The 20,888-nt window shown below is 42.4% G+C and overlaps 1 protein-coding gene across 9 annotated transcripts in view; it reads left to right on the forward strand.

The window, feature by feature from the left end:
• Positions 1-20,888, forward strand: part of GLI3 (GLI family zinc finger 3) — a 305,222-nt gene that overhangs the window by 225,540 nt on the left and 58,794 nt on the right. For all 9 annotated transcript variants that reach the window (XM_043463520.1, XM_043463519.1, XM_043463518.1 and 6 more), the window contains 3 exons: positions 3,361-3,574; positions 5,031-5,144; positions 6,699-6,839. In XM_043463520.1, the coding sequence (XP_043319455.1) occupies positions 3,361-3,574; positions 5,031-5,144; positions 6,699-6,839 (469 nt within the window). The remainder of the gene's footprint in view (positions 1-3,360; positions 3,575-5,030; positions 5,145-6,698; positions 6,840-20,888) is intronic.

Raw genomic sequence — 20,888 nt, forward strand, 5'->3', positions numbered from 1 at the left:
ATGTGTTGTAATGGCAACTCATACCTTGAGAGAGTGGTTCCATCACTCATCAACTCATCTTGAGGGGCTGCCCTGTTCCTGGCAGTGTTCTGGGCACCAGGGGGTAGTGAAGAACAAGACAGGCCAGGGCCCAGCTCCCCCAAACCTAACATTTGGAGGGAGGGAGAAAATGTGTTTTCAGAGAGCCTTGTCCTGCAGTGAAAACACAGCTGTCAAACAGGAGTGCATGATGCCATGAGGAGCTGTGGAGGGGGCTGGTTTAGATGGGGCCTTGGCCTCAGGAGGCCTCAGTGTCTGAGGAGGTGACATTTAAGCTGGAGTCTGAGTGACCAAGTGCGATCAGCCATGCTGGCCTCTGGAAGGACACAGGAGTACGGGGATATAGAGCTTAGGATGACTGCTCACTTGGCATCAGAGAACGGGGGTGGTGGCCCTGGTCCCCGGCCCCCTCCCACTGGTGGGAAGTCTTCAGAGGTTCTTTACATGCTCTTGGGAGGATGGTGATGTTTTTTGTTCTGCTTGACATTACATGCAGCACCCAGTCATCCCTCATCCTCTGCTGCTTCTTTATACAACTGCAGGGACAACCTCGCAGGCTGTTCTAAAACCGAGAGGCAACTGGGCTCTCGAATTCATTCACTGATGCTGCTACAGAGCCAAAAACATCCACTTCTGTCATCAAATCCTACACAGGCTTTGTAATCCTGAGCAAGTGGCCTTCCTCCCAGGAGCTGACTGCAGTGCCTGCTCTTGTGGGGTGATGCGAGGTCTCTACCTGTGTCTGCTATCACCCAGCTCTTTGCACATAGAGGAGAGAATGTATCTGTTGCTGACTTCTTGTGAATAAGTAGGGACCACTAAAATTTGGTGGTCCGGGACGTCTCTGGCAGTCCAGTGGTGAAAACTCCACGCTTCCAATGCAGGGGGCACAGTTTTGATCCCTGGTCGGAGAACTAAGATCCCACATGCCTCAAAGTACTGCTAAAAGATAAAATAAATTTAAAATTTCAAAAAAATTAAAATTCGCTGGCCCCTTCTGTATGTTCTTATATCCCTTAGAATCTAAAAGTTGACATGGATTTTGGCCAGTGTTTATTCCTGTTCTGTGGTTTGAACAGTGAAAATGCAGCCCCAAAAGGGACAAAACCCACATGGGTTGAAAGGTCTTGCAGCCCTTCCTACATCTGCTGAGGTCAGAGACTTCGCACCTGGGGACAGGGTGCTGCAGCACCAATGCTGGCCCTGCCTTTTTTCTTCTACAGCTTTTTAAAAGTACAAATGGACCTATCCTGTCTGGCTATTAACAGTTGTAAATTGCATTATATACACAACTGATGGCATTTCCTGCCTTGTGAAAGGCAGGAAAGACTGCCTCTAACAGTCTTGACTATTAATTGGGTCCTGACTTTTTGAGCTCCCCAATATTCGGCCCCCTGCAATTAGAGGTGTACGTGACCCAAGGGGCCCCCTTACTAAGCCTACCTGATCATTCAGGCTCGTGAAACTCAGAAAAGGTGCATGGAGTTTTGGGCAGAGTCCATATCACATAGTAAATATGTAGGTAATGGGATCTTTTAGTTTTTCTTTGTTTTTTTAATGAACAGAATAAGGTAGTTACACTTAGGAATACCCATTCACCAAAAGAAAGGGGGGGGATGGGAGGGTTAAATCATTGTGTTTTTTGATGAATGGCTTGTACACCGAAAAATAAATTGGACAAACTGGCATAGAGCTCAGTGAACATGAAATCAGCTATTAGAAGAAAGCTTGTGAACAAATTCTGAGGCAGATATGCATCTTTTGATTAATGCCCTATCAATCATCCACACAGCTACCTTCGCTAAGTCTTGGTGTAATCATTCATGGTTGCTTTCGGAAATACTGGCAGAAACTATAGCGCTGCAAAAGCGGAATATTATTACTGATCTTTCCCTAACTTACTGTGAACAATGACTGTTTTCACCAGGTTTCTGCTCTCCTTTATTAAAGAAATACAATACAGAATGAAAGGAGGGTTCCACCAAGCCCCGTGAAATTCTCCTAGGGTATTCTTAATGATATTCAGTCTTAAATGGGCAAGCTATTGTAATGCAAGTTTCTCTGTAGAAATAATAGTAATGTAATCCCATTGAAACTGCCTTTTATGGATTGTAGTCAAATGGGCAAAATGTGGAGTCACACTAATGAAGTGAGTATATCTTCAGCATTATTACTTAAAGTTGTTGAAATGGTTTGAATTTTGTTATTGTAATTATTATATTCTCAGTTAATGCGCTTAGCGGCAATAGTAATTAACCCACCAGATTGGAAAATTTTCATGAATTCTACCTTTGACTTTGCAAGAAACCTTGATTCTTTCTGGATCTTACACAGTAGGATAGAGAAAAGATCTATGTATGTATATATTTTCCCACTGAGTATTTTTTTTTTTTAAGGAAGAAATTTTCACGAATGCATTTACAGTGTTTTGTGCTTTTTTTTAAAGTCATCGGCAAATTCCTCAAGAGCACTTCATTCTCTTAAGAGGACTGGATTCCTAACTATGCTGGTGCAGAAAACAATCTGGCACTGCCTACTCGTCCAGAAATCTTAAGGTCATAGTGTGGCTTCCTCAGAACTTCCGGTAGCCTGGGAAATACTCGGGCATAATGAAGTGGTGACAGGTATTAGCATGTATAATGGACGTTAATAGACATTGAGTGCTCTTTAGCTGGAAGAGGGAGCGATGCTTTCCCATTGGAATATTGCTCCATCGAAGCTCATTGATCACCGATTTCAGCCGGGAGAGGTTAATCCATCAGCTTCTGTAACCAGACGGCACTGATGGAAATTCTTTAGGTGGCATTCTGGATGAACCAAGCTTTCCATCTTTACAAACAAATGAGTGATATGACAAGCATGGTGTTCAAAACACATTTAACCAATTGATTTTCTTTCCTCTTGTAATAAGATCTGGAGACATATGAAAGTGTGCAGGGTGAGCTGAGATGAAAAGAATTGCTGCCTGCATGGGGACTTACAGGATGAGGAGCCGATCAAAGTCCTATAAAGCATGTAGTCACCCATTCTCTTTGTTATATAAAGTTTGTTATTGCAATAAATAGCTGTTATTGAGCCGATGCCTTTTGCTTCTGTTGTACAGAATCTTAGGTCTGCGTATCTGTGCACATACCCACGTGTGTCCCTTCTAAGCCATTGCCTTTCTCTAGGAAGTTTTGAGATGTTGGTCAGTCATCGTTTTTACTTTTTAATTTGAACACGCAGCCCTGATGCGACCTGGGAGGAAAAACTAGATATAGAAGTGAGCTGGTCTGTGCATCCCTTGCGAATGATGGTTTTCCCTCTATTTCCCACCTGCAGCCCTGCCCTGAGCTTCACCTACCCTTCGGCGCCTGTGTCCCTCCACATGCATCAGCAGATCCTAAGCCGACAGCAGAGCTTAGGCTCAGCCTTTGGACACAGCCCTCCGCTCATCCACCCCGCCCCAACTTTCCCGACCCAGAGGCCTATTCCCGGGATCCCTACAGTTCTGAACCCCGTCCAGGTCAGCTCTGGCCCTTCCGAGTCCTCACAGGTGAGAGAGACATCTTGATGATCTGGTTTGTCTTGGGAACCATAGAGGAAAGCCAGGGGGCCACATCAGCTGTGGATGCGCACAGGCCATAGCATCCTCACAGCTTCCGTACCGCAGCCTGTCCACCCCACCGAGGGCTCTCTGTCTTCAGGTTTGTTGACTGTGCCGTGTCTGTGCTCCTCAAGAAGCAAGAGCTTCTTCCACCAGTCATTTTATCCTTGGTGGAAAAGCTGCTTGACCTGGCTTCCCTCTGACCCTGTGCGGTCTGTTGTCCATTCAATAAGCATACATCCCATGGATAGAGTAACACAGAAACTTACAACACCATTTGTAAAATAGATAGCCAATGGGAATTTGCTATATGACTCAGGGAACTCAAACAGAGGCTCTGTGACAAACAGAAGGGCAGGATGGGGAGGGAGATAGGAGCGAGGTTCAAGAGGGAGTGGACATGGGTGCACCTATGGCTGATTCTTGCTGATGTTTGACAGAAAACTACAAAATTCTGTAAAGCAATTATCCTTCAGTTAAAAACAGATAAAATAAATTTTTAAAAATTTTAATAAATAAAATAAACATACATCCCATGAATGGGTTACTGTTATTCGGTCCCTGTGTGCTAGACTATTGGAGCTCGTTTAAACCCAGGATCCCAGCTCTTTTCCACTAGCTTTGAAAAACCACCAGAAGTTGGTAGTCATGATTAAAAACAAGAAGATGCCTCATGAATGCCTCATGAACATCCTGAGGTTTTTTTTTTCAATTTTTATTTCAGTACAGTTATTTACAATGTTTCAGGTGTACAACAAAGTGAATTCATTTACATATATCCACTTTTTTTAGATTCTTTTCCCATATAGGTCATTGCAGAGTACTGAGTAGAGTGTCCAGTGCTATACAGTAGGCCCTAATAGTTCTATGTTATATATGTGTGCGAGCATGCTAAGTCGTTTCACTTGTTCCAACGCTTTGCAACCCTATGGGTTGTAACCCTCCAGGCTCCTCTGTCCATGAGATTCTGCAGGCAAGCATACTGGAGTAGGTTGCTGTGCCCTCCTCCAGGGGATCTTCCTGACCCAAAGATCGAACCCGTGTCTCTTATATCTCCTGATGTGGTAGTCAGGTTCTTTACCACTATCGCAACCTGGGAAGCCCATTTTATATACAGTAGTGTGTACATGTCGATCCCAATCTCCCAATTTATCCCTCTACCCCCTTCCTCTTGGTAACCATAAGACTGTTTTCTACATCTGTAATGCAATTTCTGTTTGTAAATAAGTTCATTATCCTAGCTGTGAACACATTTTCTGAACTCCTACCTGGAAATAGGAGCCATATCTGTCATCACTCTAGTGCCAAAGAAGCCTGCTCGTCTTGAGTTGTGTGTTTCAGCTGTGGTCCTGCTCGTTGATCAGAATCTAATTTTTGTCTCTATCCCTGCCAATGTGACCCGCAGAACAAGCCCACGAGTGAGTCTGCAGTGAGCAGCACAGGGGACCTGGTGCACAACAAACGCTCCAAGATCAAACCAGATGAAGATCTCCCCAGCCCAGGGCCACGGGGCCAGCAGGTGAGGGAGGTGCCTGACTCAGGCCCCATCTAGCCTGGCATCTTTCACAGCTTCGGCTTGTCTGCTGTGTTCTTGGCCTTGGCAGTATACACGTGTTTGACAGATGGCTAGGTCTGGAGTTTGACACTATTTCTCCAGCTCAGAAGCAAACACACAAAAATGCAGGCAGCTCTGTGGGGTAGATACTGGAGCTCATAGAGTAAGTGGTTGGATGCATTTGTTGTTGATCAGGGATGTGAACAAACTTCAGGCCTGGGCTCTGATCTTGGGCCTGATTTATGAGTGCCTGGCTCTCAGTCTGGGCAGGGCAGGCCAAGGATATTCTCCACAATAATCATGTTCTTTCTTGTTCTTATTTTGCCACTTCCCACTGGCCAGGAGACCTTATAGAGCCAGGAGGGATCCCGCCGCAACTAACATGATCATCTAAAGTTGTTTCAGTTCTGGCTTTTACCCAAAGTCCTGAAAGTACAAGTTTAAGTTTCAGTTTAGTCTGTGCTGTTATTGAGATCCTGAGCCTCAGTTTCAAAAATATTTAGGTTATGCCCATCACCCTATCTTTCAGGTTCCCTGTGCCCAATATGGAGCTCAATGAATATTAATTCAACACCTGAGATAGGGGCTAGACAAGAGTCCGGATGTGCACAGAATGTGGACCCTGAAACTGTCAAGCTGTTTTAGCCCAAACTTAAGTCCACGTTTCCTTTTCAGGGAGCACTTGAAGGATGGAATGAATGTGTGTCATGGGTTTGCTCTTACATTTTGCTAATTATACCTAAACACTTGTATACAGCTTTTGCCATCTAACTGCAGGTCAGATCCTGAATTTACACACCTAATCATCTCCCAGAATTCTGGAAATTCTTTGTCTTTTCATTTCTGCAAAGCTGCCTTAGAAACCTAGAAAAGACTATGCTGCCAAGTTTTAGATGCTGTGGCTCCTGGGCAGGGAGTGTAGCCTTGGAGACCAGAAGTTGAACCAAGGAGACATCATCCCTGTAAAAATCCACAGAGTGCCTCTACAACCTCCAATGGCAGGGAGAACAGAATTAGAATTAGCAGTAAATTTCCCTGAATTCCAGACTATGAGAATAAACAAATTAATATGCTGAAAAGACTTTAACTGAAAGAGAAAGACCAGTCTTTTGGGTAAAGACTACATGACCTAGTTTGATTGCTTTTCTTAAGAGATGACATCTTAGATTTTTGGTTTTTTTTTTCCACCTTGGTACTCAGGATAACAAAGTTTGGCCTCAACATCGCACCAATATTCTGGTTTGGATTATTGTCTTTAATCACAAGTTAATGACCTCTGACGGTGTATTGGGTAAATCTTAAAAAAAAAAAAGCACAAAAATGATTCTATCTCTGGTTTCTTCAGTTCACAAACACAGTTGTTAGACCTGGGCTCCATTTTACTTCCCCCCAAAAAAACTGCACCTGGAGGAAGACAAGCCTACATCAAGTTTCTCCTTTCTCTTCTTATCTGCCCTCCTATTGTGTCTGATTTTTGTCCCCCTCTATCTCCTCGCTTCCCCCTTCCCTGCCTTTCAGGAACAGCCAGAAGGGACAACCCTGGTGAAGGAGGAAGGGGACAAAGATGAAAGCAAACAAGAGCCTGAAGTCATCTACGAGACAAACTGCCACTGGGAAGGCTGTTCTCGAGAGTTCGACACCCAGGAGCAGCTGGTGCATGTGAGTGAAGGGGGCTGGGGAACGGGGCTTTACAACGAGGTGACCTTTCTGGTGGGGTCAGCTCCCCTGACCCCGAGCTGAGTCAGGTTTCTTAGCTAGTGGCCTGGCAAACTGGAGAGGGCTTTATGACTTTCTGAGAATAAAGAAAACTCTGAGCCACAGTGCTTGACCTGTTCAGTCAGCTAAAGCTTAGTGTAAAATTCAATAAAGTCTTCAATACAGTGTAATGACTCTGATCCTGTAAGCCAGAAAACACTATTTGGAGTTAGCGACTTTGATGGTTATTGAGTCATAGTAAGCTGGACATGAATTATTATTAACCTTTTAACCAAGTTTGATTTCAACCAAGTCCCAGTAACAATACAAAAAAAAAAAAAAAATCAGAGATGTGGGGGAATTTCTTTTTTCCTTTCTGCCTTACTGTCCCCCACCCTCACCACCTCAGGACTCTCCCATTATTTTAGGCAGCATTTAGCATTCTCTATGAGAAGTGGGTCGTGGTTCAGGATAAGCCATCAACACAGTTTCTTGGCTTGAAGCTAATTCTTGCAGGCCCCATAATTATTAGAAAGAGTGATATGTATTTTAAAATGTGTTTAGTGATGCCTGTTTTGGAAACTGTAACGTGGCCAGATTGAGAACCTCACCTTCTCTTCCCACACCAGATTCAGAAGTCTCTGCCTCACGCCCCTGCCTGTTATTTCAGAAAATGCAGGACACCCTACCACCACCCCCACCCGACACACACACATATGCACACATACTTGATTAGCCCTGTTTCCTCAGCTGGTGCTTCATCTTTGTTTGGTACTTTCTCAGACCAGTGGAGTCTCCCTGGCAAATGGGACCAGGAGTAGCTGAGATGGAAGAGCATTTAGATAATCAGGGATGAAATGATGTCAAAGCACAGGGCTGCATTAAGGCATTAAGGATGGTTTGCTATGCGGAACCCTTTTGTAAGCTTTAAATACGACAGAAAATCTGATGGGGTAGCTTTCTTTGGGATCCCCTCCTCCCCCTTCCCCTGTCACTCAGACACCCCATACACATACCCACTCCATTCTCTTCGCTTTTACACTTTGTATTTTTTAGACGATTCCTGTCACTTGATAACTCTCCTCCATTTAAACACTGTGCTGTGTGTGATTTACTGTGTTCAGTCACTCAGCTCAGTCATGTCCAACTCTGTGACTCTGTGGGCTGCAGCCCACCAGGCCCCTCTGTCCGTGGAATTTTCCAGGCAAGAATACTAAAGTGGGTTGCCATTTCCTACTCCAGGGGATCTTCCAAACTCAGGGATTGAATCCATGTCCCTTGCATCTCCTGCTTTGGCAGGCGGATTCTTTACCACTGCACCACTTGGGAAACCCGTTGAAACACTGTTGCTGCTGCTAAATTGCTTCAGTCGGGTCCGACTGTGCGACCCCATAGACGGCAGCCCACCAGGCTCCGCCGTCCCTGGGATTCTCCAGGCAAGAACACTGGAGTGGGTTGCCGTTTCCTTCTCCAATGCATGAAAGTGAAAAGTGAAAGCGAAGTCGCTCAGTCGTGTCTGACCCTTATCGACCCTGTAGACTGCAGCCTACCAGGCTCCTCTGTCCAAGGGATTTTCCATGCGAGAGTACTGGAGTGGGATGCCATTGCCTCCTCCACGTTTAAACACTAAGATTATACAATTCCTGACACACCCTCCATGTTTCATATGCTGCATGCGTGGGCTTTTTTTGGGGGGGGGGGAAGTATAGTTGCTTTACAATATTGCATCAGTTTCTGCTGAATCAGCTATATGAATACATATATCTCCTCTTTTTTGGATGTCCTTTCCATTTAGGTCAGCACAGAGCACTAAGTAGAGTTCCCTGTGCTAAACAGTAGGTTCTCATTATATCTGTTTTATGCATAGTGATGTATATATGGCAATTGCTTGGGCTTTTGAAGAGTGTCTTCGGTACCCTGGCCCATCTGCTAATATATGCACATGCTGCAGTTACATTATTATTATTATTTTTGAAAGTGTTCAGTCATGTCCGACTCTTTGCGACCCCATGGATGATATAGTCCACGGAATTCTCCAGGCCAGAATACTGAAGTGGGTAGCCTTTCCCTTCTCCAGGGGATCTTCCCGACCCAGGAATCAAACCAGGGTCTCCTGCATTGCAGGCGGATTCTTTACCAACTGAGCTATCAGCAGTTACATTATAGGGTCAAATACATGGTTTGTCAGGTTTTAAGGCCCATCATATACAGAACATTTTGAGAGTCTAACATGACATCCAGGCCCCTCCTCCCCATTTCTTTTTAAATTATGTCTCCTTGTAATAGTATAGAGAGAATTCTAGATTTATCCAAGCCAGCAAGAAACTAAAAAGTCAAATGTTTTTAATTAGGGTATATTTCCAGATTTTTCCATGAACTTAATTTGATTCCTGCTCTTTAATTTGATGCAAGTGTTATTTTTAAGCCAAGCCTGACTTAATGGCCTTTTATTCTTGCTGACTTTTAATGGAAACCACAGACATTGTAACACTAAAGAGGAAAAAAAAGTTTGGAATTTTTCTTTTAATGTGGGGAAATAATCCCTAAGAGGGGAAGAGGCCAAGAATACCCTCAGTGGTAGAGTGAGTGAACAGCGTACTTGGGAAGAACTATTTGTACAAAACCTGTCGTCATAAACGAGATGTTGGCAGTGCTGCTTGCCTTTTAAAACGTCCTTCTGAGGGAGGACTCAGTCTCATGGTGCCTTCTCTGTGGACAAGTCATTTTTCCAAGGTCTGCCCTGATTTTGGTCCAGTTGTTATCAAATGGGGAAGGCAATAGGAGTGTATTCTAAGTCTGCATTTAAAAGGAATCATGTTCTTCATTAGAGGCCGGTTTTAATGTAACATTTTTGGGTTGTGGTGATACCTGCATATTCTCCATGCCTTCTATGTCACAGGAAAGTTTTTAAAAGACAGTGGATATCACAGATACTTCTATCTAATCTCAGTGACACAAGGTTTTAGGTAGGAAAGATGCTTTAACAGAGAGTTCTGAGTAGCTTTAAGGCAAGGCTGCTTCACCAATCAACTAAACGGCCACCACGTTGTCTGTTTTATTATAAAAATTAGGGAATGAATGACACATGCAGTGACATTTTTTAATTTCAAATCTGCAAGAAGAAATTTGTGTCGGGATTAGGAGACTTCACTTTGTGATATTAGTTTAAGTCTGAGATTAATTATGAGTTCAGTAAACTTAGCTAAGTGAAATTAACATTTTTAACTTACAAAAACATAAATAAGGATGCTGGTTTATACCACTTATTCCATACCTTTTTACTTGTTATCTGACGTCCGGAAATTCCAAACTTGTATGTTCAAATTGATTTTCTTTCGCATGACAGACATAATAAGTGCCTTCCTGCTCATGGTGAATCTGATAGCTTCAGCAGTGGCCTGGTGTATTATTTTTTTGCCAATGGAATGAATAGCTAGTTCAAGTCCACCTAATTACTTGGGTGGCAGCCGGACCAAAAACCAGTGGCAGAACCAGTTTTATAGGGGCAGAAGGAAGTATGAACTGTGTGAGTTCCTGCAACTCTCCTTGGAGAGAGGACATTTTGTGAATTAGTTGAATTTTCATGCTACCGACAACCAAGAGGCAAGGTGTTAAACCATTCTGATGCCCTGCCTTATTTATAGCCATGACCCATTCTTTTTCCCCCTCTTACAGTTAATAGAAAGATTCATGATTCTTCATGGTTGTCTATCTAGTGTCTGACAGTCCCGACTGCCTGCGAAAGCAAGTCACTATCTATAATTGATATCCTCCCGTGGAATAGGGTGCTGGCTGCAATTGAAGGGCTTTGCTGAAAGCTCTTAAATCCTGACAAGTTCTCCCCTTGTTCTGGTTCAGTCGCTGAGCTGCACGGTTGGAATTCCAGAGTCATTTGAACTTGGTGCAGAAGGGAGACATGTGTTTCACATTAGCAAATCACAGAGTTGAAGAGGAGAAATAGGGATGCAGCCGACTTTGCCCACCAGGTAGTCCCGTTTGCAATGTACTGCACTCCATGTTCTCTTGAAAAGATGACTCTGGTCCATTACTGTCCAAAAAGATGAGCTAAATATTACCTTTGCCTTCTCTTCTCCTTTATTTCAAGCCCCTGTCCTTCTCCCGTGGTGTGTTGATTCCAAGTTTGCTGTGAGGTCTTTATCACTGGGATGTTTAATTAATTTCTCTTCTCAGCAAGATAATTATAATTGGGCTTCATGACTCTCCAGCTAGTATTAAATTTGTCATAAATTTACTTCTGTGCCCAGAAGCTAAGAAGATAGATGTATTTTTTTGTTAGCTGGTTTTTGGTGTACTTGTTCCTTTAGTTAAAATAGGAAGAACAGAGTAAGAAGGACATAGAGTACAAAAATTAATTTAGAGTACTTTTGATTAAGACAGAATTTACTAATGATTTGTCAAGATGCCAGCATTTTCTCTTACCTTGACATGTGAAGGCACATATTCTAACATCTCAAAATAATTTGAGAAGTCCACACTTCCCCTTTAATCTCAGATGAATTAATTCTCTTTTTGCTGTCGTACATTATATATTCCAAAATACATTAATCTTACATGTTTCTGAAAGTTGTAGAATATTGGTTCACAGCATGTGGTTTTTGTTTTGGTTTGGTTTGTTTTAGTTTTTTTTTACTGTGTAAAACAACTCAAATTCTATCTGCTGGCCTGGCTTCTCGAAGAGATGAGAGAGGCTTCCAAAACTTCCTAAAACCCATTTCCCTTGTATTAATTCTGTCCTGGAAGACAGTTCCATCTTTGGCCCTTGAACAATGGAAATATATCCATTGATTGGATTGTTACATGCATTGTCTGCCGCCTAAGTTAGTCTCAGGTTGTTTGCTTCTGAATGGCGTTGTGTGTACCACTGATGTTTTGAGAGGCTTTTTAAAAAGAAGGAAAGGGAATATATGTGAAGAACGAAGAACGTGGACCTCGGTGTGTGTCCCCACTGCCAGGCATCTAGTTATGCTTGAAAATACCACTGGTGGAATCCAGAAGAATAGAGACAGTGCAATCATCAGAACCAAAGCCCACCTGTTTGCTCTATCCCCACCTTTCCCTTAACTTCTATTTCACCCCTCCAACCAGCTCTTTTCCCTTTAAAGAATAACACATATAATATTTGTCCAAAGGCCTTAAAAAGATCAAATTATTTTTTAACAGCTTCATTCCCCACGCTGATCCCCAGCAGAATAACCCTGCAGGGAGAGCCTTGGCAGTTACACCGTGGGGCTCCTGTCTCCTGCCTGTAAGATCGAACAGCAGAGAATGTGAGAGGTGTTTGTATTAGCCCCTAGCTTCATCTGGGTGGCATGTAAGTCACTACACTCCTTCATTTGTATCTTTTAAGCATGGTGTCAAAAATGCACCGTTTTGTACAATGATTAGCCACCTACTTGGATTTTAAATGCTTTCATATGCTGCAAATTTTGATCTTTAAAAGCTTGCTGAAGTTTTCTTTATCAGAAGAAAACAGCTATAATCACCTTTGCTGCCATTGGAACACAAATTCTATACATCAGCAGCATGAAAATGCAAGACTTTCTTCTTACTATCATAGAGATGTAGATATAAAGGAAGCATATCTAATCTGTAAAGAATTGATGCATTTGTAGAAACGCCAGGAAGAGTTACGATGTGGTGAAGACATTATTTTCATATTAATACCATGTTCCCAAATTTGCATTTTAAATATTTTCCAGCTAATTTTGATCCCTTTGCTAAAGTTGCATTGTATATCTTTACCTAAGAGAAAATTGAATTTAGGATGTGATCAGGGTCTCTGATAAGAGGCAGAAATTAGTTTTGTGTGCACATAAAACCTCAAATGAACGAGTGAAGATTTTGATCTTATTTTCTCTACATGGAGTTGCTAGTTAATTTAGTTACTCTAATTATTTGGAAATACTGCATGGAAAATGTAGACGAAGAGCTACCAACTTCAAAGTCATCCTTCGACAATCATGCCCCAAGGGTCACATTCTTTTTAGAGTTACTGCCTAAATTGCACCTGCAGAAATTGTTCCCATAAAGACACTCAGGAGATTATACCGAGTAGGGGGCATGGAGGGCTGTGTGGTCCACCAGTGAGAGCCTCCTGGGGCCAGCGGAATTCTGAGTGGCAGCCCCATCTCTGCCCTGACCCTTGAGGTGACCTCCCTGAAACCATTTGACCCCTTAGAACGTTATTTTCTCACTTATCATACTGTGAAACAGCCGTGAAAATAAGTGCTGTCCCCCATGTCCAAGGCCAAACAGAGATCACATGCAGCAGCCCTAATGAGAAGCAGACAGAGGGTCTCAAAGAGGTTACACGTCTCTTTGTTTTATGTACGTGTGTTTTGCAGGATGGCATGGGGGAGGGGGGAGGGGTGGTGCCATTGGGTTTTGTGGCTTCCGCATACTAGCTCTAAGGCTTATTTTATATTCATTGTTCCTGAGCTGAGATGTGCACTTGCCTGAAGCCAGAGACCCCATTCTCTTCCTCCAGTGTGAATCTGACGGATGGGACTTCCTGAGATAGTTCACCTCTCCCAACCTCGGTTGTTTTGGTAAAAGCAAATGAAGGATTCAGATTGGATAGTCCTTAAAATAAGGATGGCAGACAGATTTCACTTCAGATACCAACTTCCTGGCTGGCAGCCACCTGTGGTCCTGAGCTGTGCTCTCCCGAATCTTCCTGGGGTGCTGAGCTGCTCTCCCCACCACATTGAGTTGGGGAGGTAGGGGGTCAGGATGTATAGCCTGCCTTGGATGAGGTTTCACAGGAAGCAGGTACTCACCATCTGTTTCCCAGGGTCTTTGCCATCTCTGGAGATTAAGTCCCCTCCAGAATAATTGTAGTTAATTTTTCTAAGGGTGGTATATTAATTACTTGAGTAATTATTGAATTATTAAAGTTTCCCCTTTACTAATGTGCCTTAAGCCACGAATGAAGAATAGCAAATCCATATTTTGAATAAGATGTAACTGGTATCAAGTAATTTCTTAGTCGCTTTCTTAAATTTGTCCAGCCATTTTATACCTCCTGAAATAGCTCATCAAAACCTTTATCCAGATAAGTGTTTCTGCCATTTGGGAAGGATTTTCCTATCGAAAGCTTTTTGACCAGTTCTGAATGATACTTTAGGTGAGATTCTGGATTCTGCCAGTAATTGGTCCCCTGGGATTCTGTGTGTGGACTCAGTTTACACAGGAAAAGATGATGTCACTTTGGGCTGGGCTGCCTACTTTGCTAAAGTTTACCTGCAGATTTTGCTGAAATCATGAATCTTCTTATTTGTCAGAAAAAGCATAAGCTGACAAACAGCAGCTCAAGTAGAGGGCCTGGGCACAGCCTTCTTGCTGCCCACTGCCCCAGCTTTGTGGTGGGCACATTGCCAGCAGGACTTGGGCTGAACCTTCCTGGAATGGTCCTTCTCATTGGGAGGGGGAGACAAGGGAACATAAAAGCATAGTAAACATTGTAAGGTTAGACATAATGAAGCCGTAGCGTGTTGTTGTGATTCTAGGGTCTCAGAAGAGGATTAAGGGTATAAGGATATCTTGAAATGCTTCTGGGAAATTTAGGAAATACAGTTAAGGTCAACATAAAGCAGACCATATGTGGAGGTCAGCTTTTGAGATATGGTGATCATGGTGATGATGGTGGTGAAGATGCTGGTGATCATGGTGATGGGGAGGAGGAGGATGGTGACGAGGATGATGGTGGTGATTTTGTAAGAAGAAACAGCACTGTATCTGTTGGCTGACCACTTTTCTGCTACAGTACATTGTGTTCAAAGCTGACAGGCCTGGCTTCGAAGCCTGCTCTCCACTCTAGCCATGCTACACTCCTTCTCTGTGAAACAAGAATAATAATAGTATTTACTTCATAAAACAGTTGGGGGAATTAGCTTAAAATTAGACTCAATAAAATGTTAGTGATTCTCCATACCACCAAAGTGAAGTGTGAAGATATTTACTGGCTGCTAAGTGGGTACACATTGCCTATAAAAACATGGTTTAGGCTGGTATTGGGCAGTGTTTACATTGGCATATCATCATGAAATGAATAATTGCATAAAGATACTGACTGGGGCTCCAGTTCATGAAGCCTAGGAGAGAAGGGCTGGAGAAGTGGGTCCCTTCCTCGTACTCCAGATCCCTCGTTGGACTTGCTTGCTCTGTGTTGAGATTCACAGCCTCATCCTGTTATGTGTTCATCTGGGCTGACATCCTTCTGAAAGTTCTCCTTTATGGTTGCCCTAAATCGAGGCTTCTCAACTTGAGCACGTCTCAACTCTCTGGGGGCAGAGGGCTCTTTGTGGTGAGGGCTCTCTTGTTCCTTGGAGGAATGTTCACAGCATTGCTGACCTCTGCCCACTAGATGTGAGGAGCGCCCATCCCCCATGGAGACAACCAAAAATGTCTCCAGACATTGTCAAATGTTCCCCGGGAGTGGGAGAATCACCCCTCTACTGCCCTAATCTTTCTTCTTGCAGTGTGGGAAGAAAGGAAAACAGCAAAACAAAAAAGTATATTTGCGATTAAAGATAAATTTTCTTCTGTTTAAATGGATTTTAGGACAGTGGTTCCCAACCTTTTTGGTACCAAAGACAAGTTTCGTGGAAAACACAGACTGGGGAGCAGGGGACGGCTCAGGTGGTAATGCGAGCAATGGGGAGCAGCAAGCAAAGCTTCTCTTGCTTGCCCACCATTCACCTCCTGCTGTGCAGCCTGGTTCCTAACAGGTTGGGGACCCCTGCTTTAGGATGTTCAGATTAAAAATAAAAGATAACCTCATTAAATAGTCTCCAGCAAAAGGCTATTATATTTGTATTACATATATATAATATTTATTGACATTATATATTACATTTATATATATATATATATTGTATGTGCATGTATATGCATTCATGTGTGTGCACGTATGTGGTATATGTTGTGTGTTGTGCATAAATTGGCAGAATTTCATTTTAAAACCACATTTGCTAAAATTAGGCACACTCAGTAGTTCTCAGGAAGTCCCCAAACCAGCCAAGCCCTTTGTCTTAGTGGAGAAATTCCATCACTATTTTTTTTTCTTGCAGACCGAAGGAAGTCATTCAGACTTCAGCTTCTGAGATCATGGCAAGCAGGGTTGGAGATCAGGCTCCCACTTTGACATAAAACAGAGCTCCAGGAACAGAAAGCAATTTTCTAGTGTGAGGAGTTTTTGAAGATTCAGAGACGTTTACGTTTTTCTGAGATTAGCTAAATACTGCCACAGATAGATTTTCTTTTTCATTTCTAGAACGATTAATGTTGGCAAGAGAAGAGCACTGTAAGTGGCATATCCTTAAAAGACTATGTTTAGGCCAATGCCTTAAACTTCAGCCACCCTCACCTCCGACCCCCGCCAGTTACCAGTCAAACTAGTGTTCATCAGTGACTGGGGTATGGAGAGAGTATTGGATGGTATGTTGGATGTTTACTTTTTTTTATCCCCAGAAGTTCCCCTGGAGAAGGAAATGGCAACCCACTCCAGTATTCTTGCCTGAGAAATCCCATGGGCAGAGGAACCTGGCAGGCTATAGTCCATAGGGTTGCGAAGAGTCAGATAGGACTTGGAGACTGAGGATGTACCCACTACCAAAAAACTGTTTCTGATTTTAAGTCACTCTACAACTTCAATCCTCAGTTTATCATCAGTAAAGTGGAGATAGTAATATCTATCTTATTTTCCTCAGAGTCTTTTATTTTTTATTTGTAAGGATAGAATGAGATCATATGATGGGAGTACTTTGTAAACTCTAAAGCATTATTCAAATATAAGGAAGAATAAAACCCAGAAGTAGTAATGAAAAAGCCTAATTAACTGAAGAATGGAGAGATTGAGATTTTTCATTGGAATAAGAAAAGAATATATAAATATGTTGGTAATTTGGTTGTGCCTCCTCACCTCTGCAGGCTGTTACCAGCTACAACGCATCCTTGCCATGTAGTGGCCACTACACAAATTTCAGGCACAGTATTGAGAAGAAAAAAGCTTCATGCAAGTTAGACTTATGGACTTGGCTTTGGGAACCTGAGACACTCATCTTTCTAAATCTATCCCTTTAAGTTAGGAGAACATACAGGGCAGGCCATTCAGGAAGAGACAGGGCCATCTATTGGGAAGATGGAGCAGTGGGAAAGCAAGTAAAGTGAAAGGACAGAAGAAGGACTGAGAGAAAGGTCTAGAATAGAAGTCAGACAGCTCATCTAGCAGTCAGGTCGCCGATGAAATGGTGCTTGAAATATTATCTTGAAAAAGCAAGAGGATTTAAATAGGGAAAGACCATTTTAGGGAGGAGCTGGAGCTTCCATGTGGAAAAGACAGCAGGAAGAATTAATGGGTGCAGAAAGTATGGGAGAATTTTACCTAGGAGTGGCTTATATAAGGATGGACATTTCCTGACGTATAATTACAAAATGATTCATTCTGTGCTTTTGGACTGAGGAATGGTAAGTAATACAGTTACAATAGAACCAGAGTGTGTCTGGAAGGCAGAAGGTAGTGGGAAGTAAGGTTATGGAGCAGAGAAGCAACATTTCATGGGTGACCTGACTGCTAGATGAGCCGTCTGACTTCAATTCTAGAATGGAGTAAAGAGAATTGATGTTTCTGATAAGAAAGCTTGAGCCAGCATGAGCTTTGAAAAGATGAGGGCTGAATTTTGCAAAGCTGTGTTGAAGAAGACAGGAGTAGGGTAGGGGCAGAGCTGGAACCAAGACTTTGAATTGGGAATTATTTTTTAAAACTTGGGAGGAAAGTTCAGAGATATTTCAGGGTTTTTGCAGCTAACATGGACATTGTAGAAGTTGTTCAGAGAGAAGTTTGAAGTTTCCAGTTGCCAACTGGGCACCTGGGAGGTGGCTCATGGAACCCCTGTCTCTTTTGTGAGTGACCCAGGCTCATTACTTACAGCGCCCAAAATCCTGTCATCTCTATTTAAAGTAGATTGATCAGTGTGTTGGGAGAGTGATCTCTGATCACTGTTGGAAGATGCTTGCTTTGGTGCTAGTCAAAGTTTAACACCCAAGTAGTGATAGTTTTGGAGAAGGAAATGGCAACCCACTCCAGTACTCTTGCCTGGAAAGTGATAGTTTTATTGTGACCACTACCAGTTTTCTTTGTTTTGTTTCTCTGTTCTGCCTTATTTTCTAGTAATGTATACATGATCTCAAGTTCTGAAAGTGTCTTTCAAGTCAGGAAAAGAAAACTGTACCTGCCCTCTTCTGTCTGCTTTGCAGGATTCGGGGGTGGGGAGGTCTCTTGACACACCTGGTCCAGCCCTATCTCACCTGCGTGGTTTATTGGGTGTTAGCTTCATGTAAGAGCACGTGTGGGTGGTTCGTCCCAAGAAGCCAAGATTTCTCTCCAGGACAAGCAGGAGAATCTTGGCTCAGGAAGAGCAGGTCTTCCCCCAGAATCCTTCCCCGGAGGCAGTGAAAGTGTTTGCACCTCCCTCTCCTGGACAAGTAGGCCAGAGATGGTGCAGTTCCTACTGGCCAGATAAAGCAGTCAAACAAACTGCAAAGAAAACACTGTTCTGGCTGTATTCTCCTGGTGTTCAGGGGAGATAACTTCGCTCTAGTCTCAGTACTGAGTCATTTGGCTTCTGGCAGGAGCTTTAATTGTTAAAATGCAGATTTTTTTTTTTTCTTGATCAAGAGGGGATTATTCTAGTTATCAGTCCAGAGCATCTTATTTCAAGATGAAAAGCCTTTACGGAATTACAGATGCCAACGTTTGTACAAAGCTTTTCGGCGACTGACAACTCAAAGAGAAAGTATGATTTATTAGCCTATAATGGCTAACCCTGAGCGATGGTCTAGGTCCTCCCGATTTGTGAAATTGTTTAATATGAACTGCCTTTTTATGCCGCTCAAGCCCCAGGTGACTCAAATAAATGTAGAGTCTCCATTACACGATCTGTTATGGGAGAGGGAGAGAGGGGGAGGGGGTGCAAAAGGAGAAAAGTGGCTTTCTAAAATCCATCTTGGTGGTGCCTTTTACAGTAGTTTGGCTGATAAGCCGGCAGAGGAAAGATTAATAACGAGGCTTTTTGCTATCAGTACCTGCCTGTCGATTCTCTGTAACAGGCCTGTCTGTTCAGCATGGAAATTATTGATTAAATAAAAATTGCTATTAGATTGTGATGTGATCCATAATCACAAACAATGGTGGACATTCCTCTTTTAGATCCTCAGCCATGCATCAAGTTGTTTCTTTTTTTCCCCTTGCTGTAATTTATAGTGCGCTGACACTTGAGCTCATTAGGACTAGCCTTTCTGCTCAGAGGCAGGAGAGCACGGGCATGCGCAGTTCAGCCTAGCCAGAGGGGTGAGGAGGCTGCAAGGACCATTCTGGTTGGGAGCCCGGGCAGTTCATCCGCTGAGGGGCAGCAGGGTTTTCTTTAAAAAAAAATTTAAAAAGTGTTAAAATACACATAACGTAAAATTTATCATTTGACCACTTTATTTTTTCTAGTTTTCCTGAGGGATGATGGAAGAATAAAATTGTGTATGTTTAAAGCATGTGTGCATATGTGCGTGCTAAGTCTTCAGTCGTGTCCAGCTCTTTGTGACCCGATGGACCATAGCCCACCAGGCTCCTCTGTCCATAGAATTCTCCAGGCAAGAATATTGCAGTGGCTTGCGGTGCCCTCCTCCAGGAATGTTTAAAACATATGATGTGATAATTTGATATACATATGGTATAAAATGATTAACAGAGTCAAGTTAATTAACACATCTGTCACCTCAATTACCTTTTATAGTGCTGTGATGAGACCACAGACCATGGCAACAAGATTAATACTGTCTCTATGAGTTTCACTTTACTTTTTGTTTTTGTAGATTACACGTATAAGTGACACCATACAGTCTTTGCCTTTCTCTGTTGATTTATTTCACGTAGCGCAATGCCCTCCAGGTTCACCCATCTTGTCACAATGGCAGAATTTGAATTTTCTGTTTTAATGCCTGAATAATATTCCCTTTTTTTTTTTTTTTTTTTTTTAGGCGACGCCTTACCATTGTCCATGATGGCAGTACCGGTTTACATTTCCACCAACAGTTCCTTGTTCTCCCTGTTCAGCACCAGGGTTCTCTTTTCTCTACATCCTCACCAACATTTAGTTGTCTCTTGTCTTTTTGATAATAGCCATTCTAACAGGTGTGAGGTGATATCTCATTGTGATTTTGATTTGCATTTCCCAATGATTAGTGATGCTGAACACTTCTTAATGTACCTGTTGGGCATTTGTATATCTTCTTTGGAAAACTGTCTATTTAGATCTTTTTAATTTGGACTATTTGGGGGTTTTTTTGCTATCAACTTGGATGACTTCCTTAGATATTTTGGATATTAATCCCTTATCAGATATATTGTTTGCAGATAATTTCTCCCACTCAGAAGATGCTTTTTCATTTTGTTTCCTTTGCTGTACAGAGCTTTTTAGCTTGATGTGCTCCCACTTGCTCATTTTTGCTTTTGCTATCTGTGCTTTTGGTGTCATATCCAAAACATGGTTGCCAAGGCCAATGTTAAGAAGCTTTTTCCCTGTGTTTACTTCAAGGAGCTTTATAGTTTGGTGTCTTTAATCCATTTCAAGTCCTTTTCCTATTTCTGTGGAAAATGCCATTGGAATTTTGATAGGGATTGCATTGAATCTGTAGATCACTTTGGGTACCATGTGTGTTTTATCAGTACTAATTCTTCCAATACAAGAATATAGAATGTCTTTCCATTTATTTGTCTTCTTTAATTTTTTTCATCAATATTAATATCTTATAGATTTCAGTATACAGATCTTTAAGTTCCTCCTGTAACTGCCTTAAATTTATTTTTGATGCTATTGTAAATGAAATTGCTTTTTAATTTTCTCTTTCAGATGGCTAATTGTTAATGTGTAAAACACTGATTTTGTGTGTTAATTTTGTTTCCTGAAACTTTGCTAAACTTTTTTATTAGTCCTAACAGTT

The sequence above is a fragment of the Cervus canadensis genome, chromosome 3, assembly GCF_019320065.1.
Source record: "Cervus canadensis isolate Bull #8, Minnesota chromosome 3, ASM1932006v1, whole genome shotgun sequence".
Lineage (NCBI taxonomy): Eukaryota > Metazoa > Chordata > Mammalia > Artiodactyla > Cervidae > Cervus > Cervus canadensis.